We start from the raw sequence: 16,568 nt of genomic DNA on the forward strand, positions 1-16,568 counted from the left end.
TGGCCAAGTTCCTCTCCTTGACTATCTCAGATGGAATGCTAAGACAAGAAGAAGGGATGGGGGTGAATTGAGGTTTTATTGATTCCCAGTCCCAGAAAGCACACTGGGTTCAAGACAGAGCCAGAATCAGCACTTCCAGACCTTAGCAGGTCCTAGGAAAGCTTTGGGGGAAGATTTCCCTTCCCAAATCATCCTAGGCCCCAGAGTAATGCTGGGGGGAGGGGGGGCGGGACAGGGGCATATCCTGTTCTGATTTAAAAACTCATCTTGGAAAAATAAATTTTTGTGAAAAGTCTACTCTGGAGCCAGTGGACAATGGTGGTAAGATGTCACTATGTCGGCCAGTCAGGGGTTCAGCCCAGAGGGACACTGAGTGGATGCATGAGCCAAGCTGACCCTCATGCCCATGTCTCTGTCCAAGGCCTCAGGACAGCACGTAGACCTCCAGCAGGCTGGAGACGGCATGCATGCGGTAGAAAATGCCAAAAGGCAGGCAGACGTTCACGATGGCTGCCCAGAGGGAGTAGCCGTAGAAGTCCACCTCCACAGTGTTGCTGAAGTGGGGCCGGGCCCCAAAGGCAGGCATGATCCACAGCTGTGTGGGGAGAGGGGCACATTAGAAACCTGCCCGGAACAAACCTGTGGCTCTTTGCTGGTGCAGAACAGGAGGAGGACCCCAGCCTACTAGTTTGGAGCACACTGATGGTGGGGTGTCACTGAGTGGTCGCCTCCAATATCTGGCACAGAGACTAGAACTCTCTAAGGAGCACAGGAAGCAAGTCCAACTAAACTAACCACTCCTAGATTCAGGCTCCACCTGTGGTCATCTCTCCCTTCTTTTTTTTTGCACCTGTGAGATGGGAATCTCAACAAATGATATAAGAACTTGGTCCAAACAGTTGGATCTGCAGCTGGAAAGAATCAGTGAGGCACCAGGAAGAGGGTTCAGGGTCCAGCGAGAAGGTCACACCCCCCAGCTCTGCTCCTTTCTCTGCCCCTTTCTCAGCTCTAGGAGGAGGTGAGACTCGAATTCTGCCTCATCTTTGGCTGGGAACTCAAGTGCTCCAATTTGGGTGAGGAGCATGAAGAAAAGGGTGAAGGCTTCTGGGCCACCACCTGTCCTGCCTTAACTAACTACATCCCCAGTACATCGTAGACCCCCCCACCCCACCCCACCCGCACCCCACCCCAGCCCACTCTGTCCTGTGAAGTGAAGGAGGTGAAGGTGGTGTTGTTGCAGTGATTCACACTCACCTGTCTGGAGTAAGAACAGCCCTCCTGAACAGTGGCTCCCAGCCTGCAAGCTGGACCTGGTCAGGTTAGGGGGGCAGCGGCGCCCACCTCCCCCTTACCAAAGCCAGTGCCAGACATAATGCACACTGAGTCCTAGCACTTCCATTTGTAGGGTGAGACTGGTGACCACGCTTATTTTTGTTTAAAGGTGAAGCTGATTCCCCTGCAGGGGAATCACACCTTACCTGTGGGAGCCATGACCTCTACGGGACAGGCACTATTCACTGATGGTGTCTGATGGCTGTGGGTATATTTCATATAGTCAGGACTTCATGGGGTAGAATTCACACTGTGGATAGTATTCTATATTGGGCTGTACCCATGCACATATTTTTTTTTTTTTTGTGATGCTGGGAATTAAATCCAGGACTTCATGTATACTGGCAAATACTCTCTGATTGACTGAGCTACCCTCAGGTCACAGGATATGCTGCGTTAAAGATGTATTTCACCTAGGGATATTCTTTGACTGGGCGGTGCAGCCTAAAAGACTGTCGTTATGCTCAGGCCATTTGCATGAGAAGTTTGTTTGTTTGTTATTAGGGATGCCCAGTTGTTCCTCGGTACGCACAGGGAATTTGTTCCCGGACCCAGGATGTATACCAAAACCCAAGAATGTATAAGCAGTTTATATAAAGCTGCATAATCCTTGCATAGTAACCCATGTAATCCTCCTGCATGTTTTAAAAATTTAAATCATCTCTACGTATTGCACTCCTAATATATAGCACAGTGTAAATGCTATACAAATAACAGTTTCATTATATTTTTAAGGGAATGATAAGGAAAAAGTCTGTATGTTCAATACCAATAACATCTTTTTTTTTTTTTTTCTGACATTTTCCATCTAAGGTTTGGGTAAATCCTGGAGCATGCAGCCCACAGATACAGAGGGCTGACTACCCACGTGGCTATGTATTTCTATATCAGAGATTTCTGCACTGGAGATCATTTCTATGCTGGAGAATTTCTATATTTGTTGTAGCTATGCTAGGGATGTTTCCAAATTGCGGTGGACTTTCCATATGAGGGCTTCTGCCCGAGGTATTTCCACCAGAGAGTAGTATATTTGTACTGGGCGAGGTCTGTTGCTGTTAGTGTGGTCTCTGCTAAACCACTGAGGAAGGGGTGGCTGTCATCTGCACCCCACTTCCAGCCATCCTACAAACGCCCTCCATCAACAGAGCGCTCACACTCACACTGGTCTCCGTTACTTCCTGAAGCTGCTCTAATTATTCTGAAAAGCAGGCAGGTCACAAGTTCCCAGAAGGAGTCACACTCCCACTTAGCAGTGAAAGCCCCCACCTTTCCCCATAGCTCTCAGCTCCCTCCTGCCTCCACCCCACCTCCAGGCAGCCTTCCCTGGGACCTCTCCAGCTCCATCTGCCGCCTCTAGGCCAGAAGCTGGGATGTTACTCTCTCTGTGTGTCCCGAGATGCTGTTTGCCCAGGGCTCCAGCTGGCTCTCTCTGAACCCACTCCTCTCCTAGAGAGCTGCAAGTCTCCTGAGTGTCCCAGGGCAAGGTGGAGGAGGCCGGGGGACAGACCACAGGAGCACCCTCCCAACCTCCTCTTGCCCTGCTCACCCCCTCCCCAGGTACTCACAATGATGTTGCAAAGCAGCAGAAACAGAGAAATGTCTTTTAGGCACCTGCGTCTCCAGTGGTCCCTGGGTGCCAAGATGACGGTCACTGCTGCCTGAGGGTCTGCTGGGCTGGGGGTGACCAGCCTGGGTGTGGGCGGGCAGGCTGGCAAGGTGTGGAGGGCATCCAGGTTGTCAAAGGTAAGACCTTGGCAGGGCTCTTTGGGAGGAGACTCTTGAGGCACCTCGCCGGGTGGTCCCCGGTGGAGGCTCTCGATGATGAACACATTCTGGAAGGTGTGCTGGGCGATCATGAGCAGCGCGTGGGCCAGGTTGAGCGCCCCCAGTAGATCTCTGGGCGTGCCCACCACTACAGCCACAATGGAGTAGTAGGAGATGGCATACTGGCCCAGGGCGGCGCCCATCAGCAGGGCCACGTCCAGGGTACGTGTGGGATTCTTATGGTGGTCCATGGCCCGGCGGTCGAAACGGTAGATGACTGAGCCACTCAGGCTGACCAAGGTCATGAGCCCCAAGCAGACGATGTTGAAACTGTAGTAGGTGACCAGGGCTTGCTGGGTGCGGCCCCCCTCTTCGCTCACTTGGACTTCATAGAAGATGAAGACTGCCAAACCCACCACAAACAGGATTAGGCCCAGGATAGGGCCGGCAAAATAGGTCTCCCGGAAGAGGCTGGCTCGGGACACCGTGTGGCTGTGGCCATGGGTGGCAGCCAGTAGCCGGCCCACGTTTTTCCACATGACATAGAGCATGGTGGAAGCGAAGAGGCTGTACTCAATGTTGAAAGGATACAGGTAGAAGTAGCCCTGTTGGAAAATCTGGCAGACGGCCGTGTCACAGGAGCAGGCATCTCCGCTGGAGCTGCTCACACGCTCAGCTGCAAAGAGAGGGACGCAGGGCTAGCCCGCCCTCCTGAGCTAGCCTGTGCCCTTTGTAAGGGTGGGTCTCTCTGCCTGTCACCCAAAGGCCTTCACAGGGGTGGCATCTTCATTCATTCTACAAATAGTTATTGAACACCTACTATGTGTCTGAGACTATGAGAAACATCAATGCTCAATTAAAAACGCAATCAAAAAGAAAAACAAAATGGGATCACAGAACTGCCCAGTTCACCCACTTTCATTCCTTGAGTTCCTCCCCATTCCTAATGACATCTGGCTCCCCAAGATGGACGTGCTCTGGTCCTCTTTGAAGATGGCTCTCTTGGGATCCCCTAAAGTTCAGTCTTCCACGGAGCCTTTCCTGGTATCTGATTCTGTCCATACTTGGCTACCAAAAGTACTCTTGACTCAAATCCAGACTGTGCTTTGCTGGATGCCATGGGCCCTGGTTAATATCTCCTTTGACTCTATCCCAGATGGGTTTGCAGATGAGGAAGCTGAGGTTCAGTGAGGTTCAGTGGCTTGGAATGGGAGAGCTAAAGCAAACGATTTGACTTCCAACCCCAAAGCAGGGCCTCCAGCAGTGTGCCTCTCCGTCTGTGACCTGGGATGCTTTTAACCCCCTCAAGGTCCTCTAATATACAAGGTGGCCCTTTACCAGTCCTCCCTGGCCGAGTGCCCGTGCCAGCTGGGGACACACTTTCTGTGTTTGCAGACACATGCAGGCGCCTCTAGCCTGGTCCCGGTGGTGATGGTGGGAGGGGACAGTTAGGGCAGTCAAGGGAACTGCGACCTGGGGCTGTAGGCCCTGTTATTCCTGTGGGGTTCCCTGGTCAAAGGCAAAGGTGGTCCTCCCACTTCTGGCTCTGTGACCTTGAGTAATTAAGCTCTCTATGCCTTTGTGTCTGCATTTCTAGCATGGGCCCACTGACAGAACCCATTTCAAAGGGGAGTTGTGAGGGCTAAATAAGACCCTAAGCACTGTGGGGGACACAGAGAGCTTGGTAAATTGCCACGATTGTCATTGCGATGAGATGATTATGTCTAGCCTTCATTTCCTTCCCGATCCCTCCTCTGAGCCCAGACTTCTACTTGGAAGCCAGCCTGCCTCACTCCCCGCTGTCCCCTGCCCTTCCTTCCAGGGCCTCAGGTTCCTTCTGCTGGATGGAAACTTGGGCGGTGGCTGAGTCCTAAGGGTGCCCCCACTCTCCCCTCTCCTGTCCCTTCCACCCATACTTCTGAAGCAGAGCCTGGAGTGGGAGGGAGCCCCTAGCTTCCGCCTTTGCCTCTGAGCCCTTGTGACGGCACGGTTGACTAACTAGAAATCTGCAAAGCACCCAGTCCAAAGCCTGACAGCCTCAGCTTTGGGGCTAAGGGGGAACTCACGGTCAGGGAGGAGGCGGGTGTGGCTGGCATTGCTGTGGGCACTCCCCTGGTGCACGGATTCATCCACCACCGCCGCCATCCAGATGGCCAGATTGGTGGTGAGTGTGAACATGAGTCCACACCTGTTTGTGGGTTGAAGGAAGTAAAGAGGCCCATGAATCTTTGGTTGAGAGGGGTTAGGGTTGGGGGAGCTCTCCCGAGAGGCCAGGTTGAGAAGGGAAAAGTAAGCCAGGCCCTTGAGTTTATAAAAGCCAAGATGCCACAAGAGAGGACAGGGTGGAAGCTCAGGTTTCCAGAGGCTCAGGCCCAGCTCCCGCCCCCTACCATGCATGCACACACATGGGGAAGGGCGAGGACACAGCCTGTAAAATCAGGCTGATAAACTGGGGACCCTGGCTGAAACCCCACCCAGGAGGCAGAGAGAGGGGCCACGCTTGGCCTGACAGCCCTCATGTCCCGTACCAGGCAACAGGCTAGGCATGGACATTGAGCTGTGGTTCTTACCGGGTCAGATCCAGATGCACATGAACACAATCTTTAGCGGAGACCCAGAGAAAGTAAGTCTGTGTCAGGACAGGGAGGGAGGGAGGAGAGTCAGTTTCCTGTGACTGGGCTATAACTCCAGGGAGCCCATGTCTGCACCCAGGTTATGGTGTCTCCATCGTGGTGAACCTTATCCTCGATCTAGATCGAGTTCATTTTAGCTTTACAAAAGGAGACCAGGGCCATTTTCTGCTTCTACTCCAGGGCACAGTTTGTACAAAAATAGTGATTCTCAGTTCTTTAAAGGTTCATAAGCTGTCAGCTGTAAAACTCTGGTTTGGGGGAGGGTAATGGAGGGACTGTAGCCCTCTGGCCACCTGTTGTTTATTCCTGGGAACAGGCCAGCCTCACACTAGGTCTTTATCTGGGAAGAAGAGGTCTCTGCCTCCGCTTCTCACTGTCTCCCTGCCCATTCCCTTCCTTTGTTCCCTGAAAGGTCTTGTCCTCATGTGGCCACCTGAATGGCTGTTAGGTCGTTTCTTGATGGGGGGGTATCTGTGTTTTCCTTTTACCTGATTATTCTTCAAACTTAAAAAATGTAAAAAGCTGAAACTGTATGAGTGCCAACATCACATGCGTGTCAAAGTGTGGACACCCAGGCAAGAGAGGGATGCTTCAGGGGGAGGACAAAAGCCTTGTGGTCATTTGGTCATACTACAGGGCTTCAGTCTATTAGGGTCTCCTGTGAAACCAGTCTTGCCTCAGCTTTGTAAGACTTTTCAAAGTAGTCTTTATGCAATAGATTATAAAAGAAATTGAACTTATTTAGAAAATCTCAGTGCACAGGCTATGCCCCCCCCCCCGACTAAATATAGGAGCCATGCTGATGCCAGAGTGCCCATGTTCCCAGGATGATCTGGGCTGACTGGTGCCCTCAAGGGCCCCCAAGAAGAACAGACCAAGTTCTAGCTGGCAGAGCCAACTGTCTCAACTCACACTTCCCAGGTGTTAAGTATAGGCACTGCTTAGGATGCAGGAAAATCTCAGTGTCCCTGAGTAGGAGTATCGCATTTAGATATTACTTCATTACCCAGCAGTCCATCGTGTGTCCTCATGTATAGACACGGATGACCTCTACTTCCATCCTTTAATTGTTCAAGGAAGAAGGAGAGCTCAGGTCTCTGACCCCTTGCCAAACACTGGCTCCTTTCTGCCACACTTGGGAACATCCCTCCTACCCACCTGGACAATGACAAACACAGCCTGGATGAGGGGGTGCAGGATCTTGATGGCTGACTGGCACTCAAGGAAGCTGGAGTAGTAGCCGGTCTTGAAGACATCCATGACGAGACTGCAGATTCCAAACAGCACCAGCCCACCTGGGGTTGGGGGTCAGAGAGGCAGGAGAGAAGACTTGCAGCATGCAACATGGGCTCCAAGGTGGGCGGTGTCACGGGAGGCTGGATAGCTGGAGGACTGGATGGATGGGGAGGGCGGGGAGATGGATGGTGGGAGAGTGGGTGGATGAATGGGAAGGTGGCTGGATGGATGAATGGGCACACGGGCAAAGGGAGAGTCTGAAAGATGGATGGGTGATGGCAGGATGGTGGCTGGGCGGTTGGCTGCCTTCTTACACTTCCGTGTACAGGCTCCCTAGACAAGAGGAAGGGCCCTACACAGACTTTTCAGCTCTGTCTTCTGGGCGCTGTCTCCATCAAGGGCTTCCGTTCCCTTTAGTCCCTCTCTTCAGTGCTGTTTACAAGGCACAGAAGCACCCCTCTCACGCCATCCCAGTCCGACCTTCCGTTCATCTCATGCCTTCCAGCGCCCCCTTTTCCTCCCCCTCCTCCTCCTCCACAGCAGCCCGTCACACCCAGCTCTCCCAGGGAGCTCCTTGCTCTCTCCGCAGCCCTCCCAAAGCCCCAGTCCAGCGCTCCCCTAAGCACCTCGGAGCCAGATGGGTCCCGCGTGTGCGTCCCGGTAGGGCACTGCGCCCGGGCGGCGCGCGGTGCGCAGGAGGTAGAAGAGAATCCACAGCGCGGCCAGCAGCATCATGGTGGTGAGCAGCGCGAACACGTCCGTGTCGTACACGGCCACCTTGTTGAAGGCGCCTCCGCTGACGAGCGTGCTGGCCAGCAGCAGCACGTTGACGGACAGCAGCACCGACAGCAGCCGGCCGCCCTTCTTCCACACCTCGCGCGGGGCTGCCCGCGCCGCCGGCGCGCTCTCCTTGGGGCCGGACCCCGGCGCCTCCAGCATGGTGGGGACGATTTCAGGAGGCCTGAAGGGGAGTCACTGCGGAAGCGGAGCGGGACGGAGCGCAGCTCAACCCGAGGGCCTCCTGTCCCCATCGCAAGTCTAGATTCGGGGTCAGGCCGTTCCTAACCCCAGCCCTAACCCACTCCCCAAATGCCCCCGTCCGCCTGCCCTGGACACGCACCTGAGTGGCCTGGGAGCTCGCGCAGAGTTGGAGTTCAGGGGGCGGCGGGCGTCTCCTCTCTCCCACACCGGGCTGGACGGGCGCTTTATATCCGAGCGCACCGAGTGATTTACAGCCGCGGGAGCTCGGCTCCATAAACCTCTCAGGCCCACTCACATGATCCATCTTTCCTCCGGGCTGCATTGGGGAAGTGCGCGCGGGAGTCAGATAAAGCGAGATTTATATTTATCTCTTAGGGACACCCCCCCCCCCAGCCCCACCACCCCTGCAGGCCGGTTCGGACGGGTGCGGCCCCGCAGTGCGGCAGCTGGAGGGCACCCCACTGCCCCCAGCATCCCGGGAGATCCGGGGCGCAGGATCGCCCCCGCCCCGAGCCCCCAGACTCTCAGGAGCCGCCAGCGCCCGCCTCATCCTACACTCGGTGAGGCCGGTTGCCACCCCGAGATCGTGACACCAGCCTCCCCTTCCCTACCTGCCCTCAGAGTGCTCGAGTCTCTCCTTCTGTCCCTAACGCGCGTCTCCTCTGCTAGACGCCTCGAAGTGCGCGGTGCGGGGAAGTTCCCACGCCGCGCGCGCAGCTCCGCGCCGGTCCTCCAGCGCCCCCTTCTGGAGAGCGTCGGGGCCCGGTGTCGGCCGCGGCATCCTACTCAAGGACGTCGCGGGTGGGTCTTCACGCTTGTTTAGGGGACTGTCCTGGGGTTCAAGACCGGCTTTCCACTCTGCCCTCAAACAACCCTCTCCAGCCCCTGGCCCTCTTGATTGCTTTCTTCTCTCTCTGTCTGTCTGTCTCCCTCTCTCTTTCTTTTTTGAAAAGAAAGTGTCTCACTATGTAGCCCCACGATCCTCCTGCCTCAGCCTCCCAAGTGCTGGGGTTACAGACGTGTGCCGCCATGCCCAGTGTGGCCTGTTGTTTTGACAGATGGGGAAATCGGGACCCTCAGCAACGGAACTGTAGTGACGGTAGACTAGCTGATATCAAGACTGCTTTTCATGGAGTAGGGGAGAGCTAGGGTGTGCATTTTTGAAATTTTTTTTTTGGCACCAGGAATCGAACTCAGGGCCTCGCGCTTGCCAGACAGGCGCCTATACCACGGAGCTATATCCCTGGCAGGGTGTGCATTTTTGGAGAGCGAGAAGGACCTCTCTGGATCACCCCCTCTAACTCTGTCCCTGTGGGCCCTGGGAGGCAGGGTGTTTAGGACCTAGGGGAAGCCTGGGGGCGGCCCCTGGGCGGCGGGAGACTCCCCCTCCCCCTCCCTTGCCACCCTCCCGGGCCAGCGGCTCAGATGTCCTTGTAGCCGCTCTGGCCCTCCGCACCCTCCATCTGCGGCAGCGGGGGGCTTGCGGCCCCGGCCCCTGCCCGGCCCCCGCTCCCAGCCCCATGCCTCAGCCTTAAGCCTGCTGCCCTCCCCCGCGGGGGGCTTTCCCTGCGCCCCCTTGGCCGCCCCGTCCGAGTCGGGCGCCATGAACGATCAGTACCACCGGGCCGCCCGGGATGGCTACCTGGAGCTCCTCAAGGAGGCCACGCGGAGGGAGCTGAATGCCCCCGACGAGGATGGCATGACCCCCACGCTCTGGGCTGCCTACCATGGTAACCTGGAGTCGCTGCGCCTCATCGTGAGCCGCGGGTGAGTCCCTCTACTCCGCCAGCAGGGCAGGGGGAGGACCCTGGGGTGCCGGGCCCTGCAACACCTCCCCAGACCCCGGGCATCCTTACCCCCTCTCGGAGCTGCCCTCTTCCCCGGGAACAGACTCTGGGGTGGGAGCTGGGCGTTTGTCGGGTAGACACACGTGGATGGGAACCTAAGCGGAGGCATGTGACACTCATGACCTGGATGTGGGGTGAGGAGGGGAGAAGCCGGGATTTGAGGGTCCTCGACCGACCGCTGGGACAGGTGCTTCAGAGTGAGGGGAAGGTGGGAGACCCCTTCTGGGTGAGAGTGTCTGGAAGCGAGGTGAGGGGGAAAGTGGGACCCACAGGTAAGGTCGAGAAGCCTCAGAGAGCCCAGAAGTGGGGGCTAGGAAAAAGGAGGCGCCCCTTCTTGCTCCCCAGTCTGATAGCCCAACGCTCACAGCCCCCACAGGCTGAGTCTCACACTATTCTCCTCTCCTGCCCCTCCCTGGGATTTATGGGCTTTGTCCACCACACCAAATGTCACCGGCTTTGCCGCCCTGTTATCTCTCTCTGTGCCCCTCCCCACAGCTGACCCATGGCACGGATGGTGGGATGGTGATGTGGTGGGCTGGTGATGTGCTTGCCTTTGAAGGGATTTCTGTCCCCCACCCACCCTCTGGAGTCATCCTCCCCGGCAGTGGGCACAGAGTGCAGGTGTCAGAATCTGAGAAGGGGTTTGCTGGTGGTGGTTGAGGAATGCAGGGCTCAGGGCCACTGAATTGGGTGAGGGTGATATAAACCACACACTGGGAATGACCCTGATGCCCATGGGAGTCTCATAAAGAGTTCCTCTTTGACGTGCTAACCCCTAAGTCCTGCAGAAGCGAGAATTCGGTGCTCTGTGGTTGTGGGTCTGAGGCAGGGTGGCTCCTCCCCACCCTGCCTTGCTGGACTTGGCCACCGGCAGGGGAAGCTGAGCAGGGGGTGTGTGGGGGAGGCGTGGAGACAAGGGAGTGATTCTTCCTCCAGGCGGTGGTGGCCTCCCGGCCTCATTAGTGTCAGGCCGGGTCCCTGTGCTGGGTGCCAGCGCTCTGGAGGGGTGGTGAGAGCTGCCCCAGGGGGCATCCTCGGGCTTAGGGGAGACAGACAGCCCTATAGGAACCTCAAAGATGGGGCAGCCTGAGCAAGGGAGGGCAGCCCAGCCAGGCCTCGACCTTCCTGCCTCACCCTCAGGTCCTGGCTGCCCCCGCAGTCCCCTCCTGGCCCAGGCCAAGACCCGACACCTGCTCTAACACTGGCGTTGCCAGGCCTGGCCGAGCTCCCCGCAGACATGGCCCCAGCCACACACCGGCACCGGTGCGCCTTCACCCAGGCCTAGGCCCAGCACACACCACCCTCTGGACCTCTTTCATGATCACCCTGCAACACGTGGCTACACTCACCGCACCTGCCTAGAGACCCAGACTCGGCCCCGGCCCACCACCTCTCTGGGCCAGTTCCCCGCTGGGCCCATGAATAATTCACTCGGTTCTCTCTGAGCATCAAATATTTATCCCCTGAGATTCCCAGCCCGCGGCTATCTTGGGGGAAGGCCCCGCCCCGCGCGCCCCGCCCCCTCCGTCGCCCCGCCCCGCCCCCGTCGCCCCGCCCCCAGGTGCTGGGCTGCTTTTTCCTGCGCTCGCTGAATCCCAGAGTTTGACTGGTGGCTCAGATGGCCAGAGATCCTGGTCAGAGGAGCGATCTCAGTTCCAGAGAGTCCTCTGGGCCCAGTGTGTCCATGGAGAAGCTTGACAAGGGGGGGGGGGAGCCCCCACCCTTCCTCCCATCACCTGCCACGGCTGGCGGTTTGTTTGAACTAGGATCGCTCATTATTCCTCCCCACGCGCTCTCCCTGCAGGGGTGACCCGGACAAGTGCGACATCTGGGGCAACACGCCCTTGCATCTGGCAGCCGCCAATGGCCATTTGCACTGCCTGTCCTTCCTGGTGTCCTTCGGGGCCAACATCTGGTGCCTGGACAACGACTACCACACGCCGCTGGACATGGCCGCCATGAAGGGCCACATGGAGTGCGTGCGCTACCTGGACTCCATCGCGGCCAAGCAGAGCAGCCTCAGCCCCAAGCTGGTGGGCAAGCTGAAGGACAAGGCCTTCCGCGAGGCGGAGCGGCGCATCCGCGAGTGCGCCAAGATGCAGCGCAAGCACCACGAGCGCATGGAGCGGCGCTACCGGCGCGAGCTGGCGGAGCGCTCGGACACACTCAGCTTCTCTAGCCTCACGTCCAGCACCCTGAGCCGCCGGCTGCATCACCTGGCGCTGGGCAGCCAGCTCCCCTACTCGCAAGCCACGCTGCACAGCACCGCCAGGGGCAAGACCAAGATCCAGAAGAAACTGGAGCGTCGCAAGCAGGGCGGCGGCGAGGGGACCTTCAAGGTCTCAGAGGACGGGCGCAAGAGCGTGCGCTCGCTCTCCGGCTTGCAGCTGGGCAGCGACGTGATGTTCGTGCGCCCAGGCACCTACGCCAACCCCAAGGAGTGGGGCCGTGCCCCGCTCCGGGACATGTTCCTCTCGGACGAGGACAGCGTCTCTCGTGCCACGCTGGCGGCCGAGCCTGCCCACTCGGAGGTCAGCACAGACTCAGGACATGACTCCCTGTTTACCCGCCCTGGCCTGGGCACCATGGTGTTCCGCAGGAACTACTTAAGCAGTGGCCTGCACGGGCTGGGCCGCGAGGATGGGGGCCTGGATGGGACGGGCACGCCACGGGGTCGGCTGCAGAGCTCCCCCAGCCTGGACGATGACAGCCTGGGCAGTGCCAACAGCCTGCAGGACCGCAGCTGCGGGGAGGAGCTGCCCTGGGATGAGCTGGACTTGGGCCTGGATGAGGACCTGGAGCCCGAGACGAGCCCGCTGGAGACCTTCCTGGCCTCCCTGCACATGGAGGACTTTGCCTCCCTTCTGCGGCAGGAGAAGATTGACCTGGAGGCGCTGATGCTGTGCTCAGACCTGGATCTCCGCAGCATCAGCGTCCCGCTGGGGCCGCGCAAGAAGATCCTGGGGGCCGTGCGGAGGCGGAGGCAGGCTCTGGAGCGGCCGCCTGCCCTGGAGGACACAGAGCTGTGAGTGCCAGTCTGGGGATGGATGGATGGTTAGAAGGGCCCTGGGAAGAGGAGGACCCGCCTTTTCGGGAGTGGGAGGGGCGTGGCACCATATTTCATAAAACCCGAGTTAATTACAAGGAGCCTCACTGTTTTATTTATCAGCTGCTTTGCAAGAAGCCGCCAGTTTAACAATGATGGGAGGCTATTTATTTATTTTTGCAGTACTGAGGATTGAGTCCTACTGAGCTACGCCTTCAACCCCTTTTCTTATGTCTTATTCTGAGACGGGGTCTTAGTAGGTTACCCAGGCTGGGTGCAAAGTTTCAGCTCTCTCCCTTAGCCTCCCAGAGTGTTGAGATTACAGGTGTGCACCCTCTGACCTGGCTGACCGGAGGATTTTAAAATCACAGTGATGTAAAATATGCCTCCATTCTACAAATACCAAAACATGGGGAAAGGATGGTTTTTTAGGGTCAGTGAAATACGGTAGCCTGAGTAAACTTAGGATGTTTTTGAGCCCTTTCACCTTCCAGGTCCCCAAGCAAGCACTGCTCCCCGGGGTCACATCCATTACACAGCGGATGAGGAAGGGAGGCTGGAGGAGGTAGATAGGTCACCTCATACCTCGCCACTGCTCAGGGTGGAGTGGGGCTTGATCCCTGGTCTGTGTGGCTCTAGAAGGCCATTCCCTGTCTGTTCCTATGAGATGGAGGAGGTGGCAATCGGTAGATCTCAACTGCACAGCTCCACAAGGCAGGCATCTTCCCTGAACGCTTACAGTGGAGCCTGCAGCAACTTTGGGAACAGAGTTGTTGGGTTTAAAAAGTCATCACAAGCTGGGCATGGTGGCATAGGCACATCTGTAATCCCGGAATATTGGGCAGCTAAGGGTGGATCACAAATTCAAGCCCAGCCTGAGCAACTGAGTGACTTAGTGAGGCCCTGTCTAAAAATGAAAAATAAAAAGGGCTGGAGATGCACTTGCCTCAAGGTGAAGAGCCTGGGCTCAATCCCTGGTCCTGGGGTCGCTGCCCAGGGCTGCTGCTATCCTGGCCTTCCTGTTGGAGGTCCCTAGCCCGCCCCTCTCCCACCATGTCCCACAAGCCCACCCCAACTCTTGGTATCTGTGGCCTTCGCTTTGCACAGGTGGGGCAGGCAGAAGTGGAGGTAGGGAGGCCATCTGATTTACAGTTTAGGAAAGGGGAACCTGTGTCCCCCATTCCTGACATCGGCCTGCCCAAGGAGGGGCTGCTCAGTCATCAAAGTGGCTGGTCTTGGTGGACAGTGATGCCTCTGAGGCTGTATTCTAAGGCCTGCTTCTGTCTGTCTCCTCCTCCACAGATAACCTCGGTTCCTCTCATGAGACCAAAGTTAACTGCAAGTTGCCACAACCTGTGATCGGCCAGCACGGTCCCCACAGTCGCCAGCCCTCCCGCCCTCTTTCCAGGAGCAAAGACCTCAGCCTGCCCACACCCAGAGCAGAAAGTGTGGCCTGGAGCACCCAGATGGGCACCAGAGCATCCAGAGCACCAGCTCTCAGGACTCCTGCAGCCTCGGGCCCCCCATCCGAGTGGCTCTGAAGCATGCGTAGATTTGGTTCACACCAGAGACTAGGTGACATCACCTGGGAAGAAGCGCCGGTGGGCCACAGCCTGTCTCTGGTGCATGGTCTCTCTGGTCCTCCTTCCTGCCCCGCGTTGGAGGGGACTATCCTCTCAGGCTAGACTCGCTTGCTTCTCCCTTTCCCGTGAAGGGAAGAGTTTGGGCTGCTTCCCCTCCCATAAATCCCAGAGGGGAGGTTTCCCGCCAACTCTTCAGCCAAATGTCCTGCTTTTCAGTCCCTACCCCACCCCCACACATGAGAACGCCACCGGCCATGGCCAGAGCTGGAGGGCCAGGCTGGATCCGCTGCAGCCTGTCCTCCTCCAGTACCCCCACCTCTGCTGTGCAGCCTGGCCCCTCTAGGGACCCACGGTGCTAGGGCTGCAGACCACAGTGTTATGGTCCCCAGGTCTGGTGGACACAGCTCTCTGGAGAATGGCATCTGCCAGCTGCCTCAGACTCTCCAGGCCCTGACAGGCAGCTGGGCATAGCTGGGGGTTGAGTGTGGGCAGATTCTGTGAGAAGGAGGCTGAGGATGTGCCCAGGGGCCGTGTGTGTGTGTGTGTGTGTGTGTGTGTGTGTGTGTGTGTGTGCATGTGCGTGTGTGTGCATGCATATGTGCTCAAGTGTGTGTTTCGAGGGCTGGCCAGTGGCTTTCCTTTGAGGCTGGAAGGGCTGGGTCACTGTGTGATTTTTATGGGTGGTGGGAAGCAGGGAAGAGCTCACTGTGTGTCCCCGCTCTGTGTGGAAATGAGACTTGGTGAGGCCCAGCCCAGTGGTGAGGCCCAGCCAAGCCCAACAGGTCCTCAGCCTGTGTCCTCAGGGCTTTCCCACCAGACCAAGCTCACAGAGATGGGACAGTCACTCAGGACCCTGTGTGTGTGCACATCCATACCCACACAGGTGTTAACAGTGCCCCCCATCTCTTACCCCAGCTTGCTGGGAGATGGCCACTGCTCCCAGGTCCTCCCTGGGGCCCTTTGGCTGGAGTTCGGAAAGAGCCCCCCAAAGACCTCATTGGTCTACTAAAGTGGGGAGCCCATCTGTGTGTTTGCCCGGAGCCAGGGGTGTGAAAGAGAGGGTCCCTCTCCCACTACAGGACATCGAAGGCTCACTGCCTGCAGCCCACCCCTTCTCCTGGCCTCTGGGCCACCCCAAGTGCCGACTTTCGTTTCTGCAAGCCCCGGATGCTGCTGCTCTCCCTCCACACCCACTTCTCAATGTGTGGAGGGGCGAGGCTCTGAATCCCACCATACCCCAGCCTCACCCTGAGGCTCATTACAACTTTTGCAGAGAAAGTTCTATATCATTGTCATGCTTGTGTCCTGTTCTTCAGTCATGTGTGGGTGGGAGGGGGGTGGGATGAAGTCTGAAAGGGCGAGAGGGGACAGGGTCTTCTGTGGGCCTGTGAAGACCAGGTCCCATTCCTGGGAGGGGTCCTCCAGCCCCCACCCTCTACGTAGCTGCGTGGTTCCCCTCCAGCGCTCTCGGGCCTTTGCCCTGCTAGGCCTAGAACAAGGAACTGCTGGACAGAGAAGGTGAAGAATTGGGCCAGGACACTCCCCAGCTGCTGAGCAAGGAACATGGTCCAGGCTTCAGGTGTGGCTCCAGGACCTGCTGTGGCTGAGGGCAAGATGGTGCCATCTGTTTCCACTAGAATAGCCTGGGTTTTTCTAGAGATGGACAGGAGCTCTTACCCAGGAGGCTGCTGCCTGTTCACCCAGGCTCTAGGCCCTGTCACTCCTGGGAAGCCCCTCTTTATTTCCCTCCCTACCCTGTGTATCTCTGGGGTGCCTAACTTTTAAAATTATTTTTGAGGCACTGTGAACTTAGGGCCTTTGCACTGATCAGCATCCCCGATCCTTTTTTTTTTTTTTCCTGTCTTTTGCTAAGTTGCCCTGTCTGGGGTCAGACCATTAGGGGGCGCAGTCAACCCAGCCAGTTGTCAGGGAATGGATTGCTGGCCAAGGGTGGATCCTCATGCAGTTCAGGAAGGCCCTCTCTGGGGTGGAACTAGTGATCGTCTTGCCTCACCTCTCAGAGTGCTGGCTTGGTAGGTGTATGCCACTATCTCTGACAGGATGCCTGACGTAGAGCCTCTCTTTCTCCCAGGGGTCTGTTTCCCTGTAAGTGGGTAGATGGTGACCTGTGCCTTCTCAGTTAAGT

At 57.3% G+C, this 16,568-nt stretch overlaps 2 protein-coding genes across 3 annotated transcripts; one reads left to right on the forward strand and one right to left on the reverse strand.

The window, feature by feature from the left end:
- Positions 1-57: 57 nt before the first annotated feature.
- Otop2 (otopetrin 2) lies at positions 58-9,101 on the reverse strand. Its single transcript, XM_003464851.2, has 8 exons — positions 8,558-9,101; positions 8,086-8,262; positions 7,592-7,940; positions 6,888-7,024; positions 5,667-5,725; positions 5,163-5,284; positions 2,898-3,772; positions 58-595 (listed from the first exon to the last, which is right to left on the reverse strand). The coding sequence occupies exons 3-8, from the start codon at positions 7,902-7,904 to the stop codon at positions 425-427; spliced, it is 1,677 nt and encodes a 558-aa protein (XP_003464899.1). The 5' UTR covers positions 7,905-7,940; positions 8,086-8,262; positions 8,558-9,101; the 3' UTR covers positions 58-424.
- Positions 9,102-9,367: 266 nt separating this feature from the next.
- Positions 9,368-15,717, forward strand: Ush1g (USH1 protein network component sans). 2 transcript variants are annotated; one of them, XM_023562945.2, is made up of 3 exons: positions 9,368-9,713; positions 11,598-12,818; positions 14,142-15,717. In XM_023562945.2, exons 1-3 carry the CDS (start codon positions 9,550-9,552, stop codon positions 14,143-14,145), a joined length of 1,389 nt encoding a protein of 462 aa, XP_023418713.1. In that variant the 5' UTR covers positions 9,368-9,549; the 3' UTR covers positions 14,146-15,717. The 2 variants fall into 2 exon arrangements, with proteins under 2 accessions (XP_023418713.1, XP_003464875.1); XM_003464827.3 differs by lacking the exon at positions 14,142-15,717 and having other exon boundaries at positions 11,598-12,822.
- Positions 15,718-16,568: the final 851 nt, after the last annotated feature.

The sequence above is a fragment of the Cavia porcellus genome, unplaced genomic scaffold (genome assembly GCF_034190915.1).
Source record: "Cavia porcellus strain 051 isolate PalLab524CR breed Dunkin Hartley unplaced genomic scaffold, mCavPor4.1 scaffold_32, whole genome shotgun sequence".
NCBI lineage: Eukaryota > Metazoa > Chordata > Mammalia > Rodentia > Caviidae > Cavia > Cavia porcellus.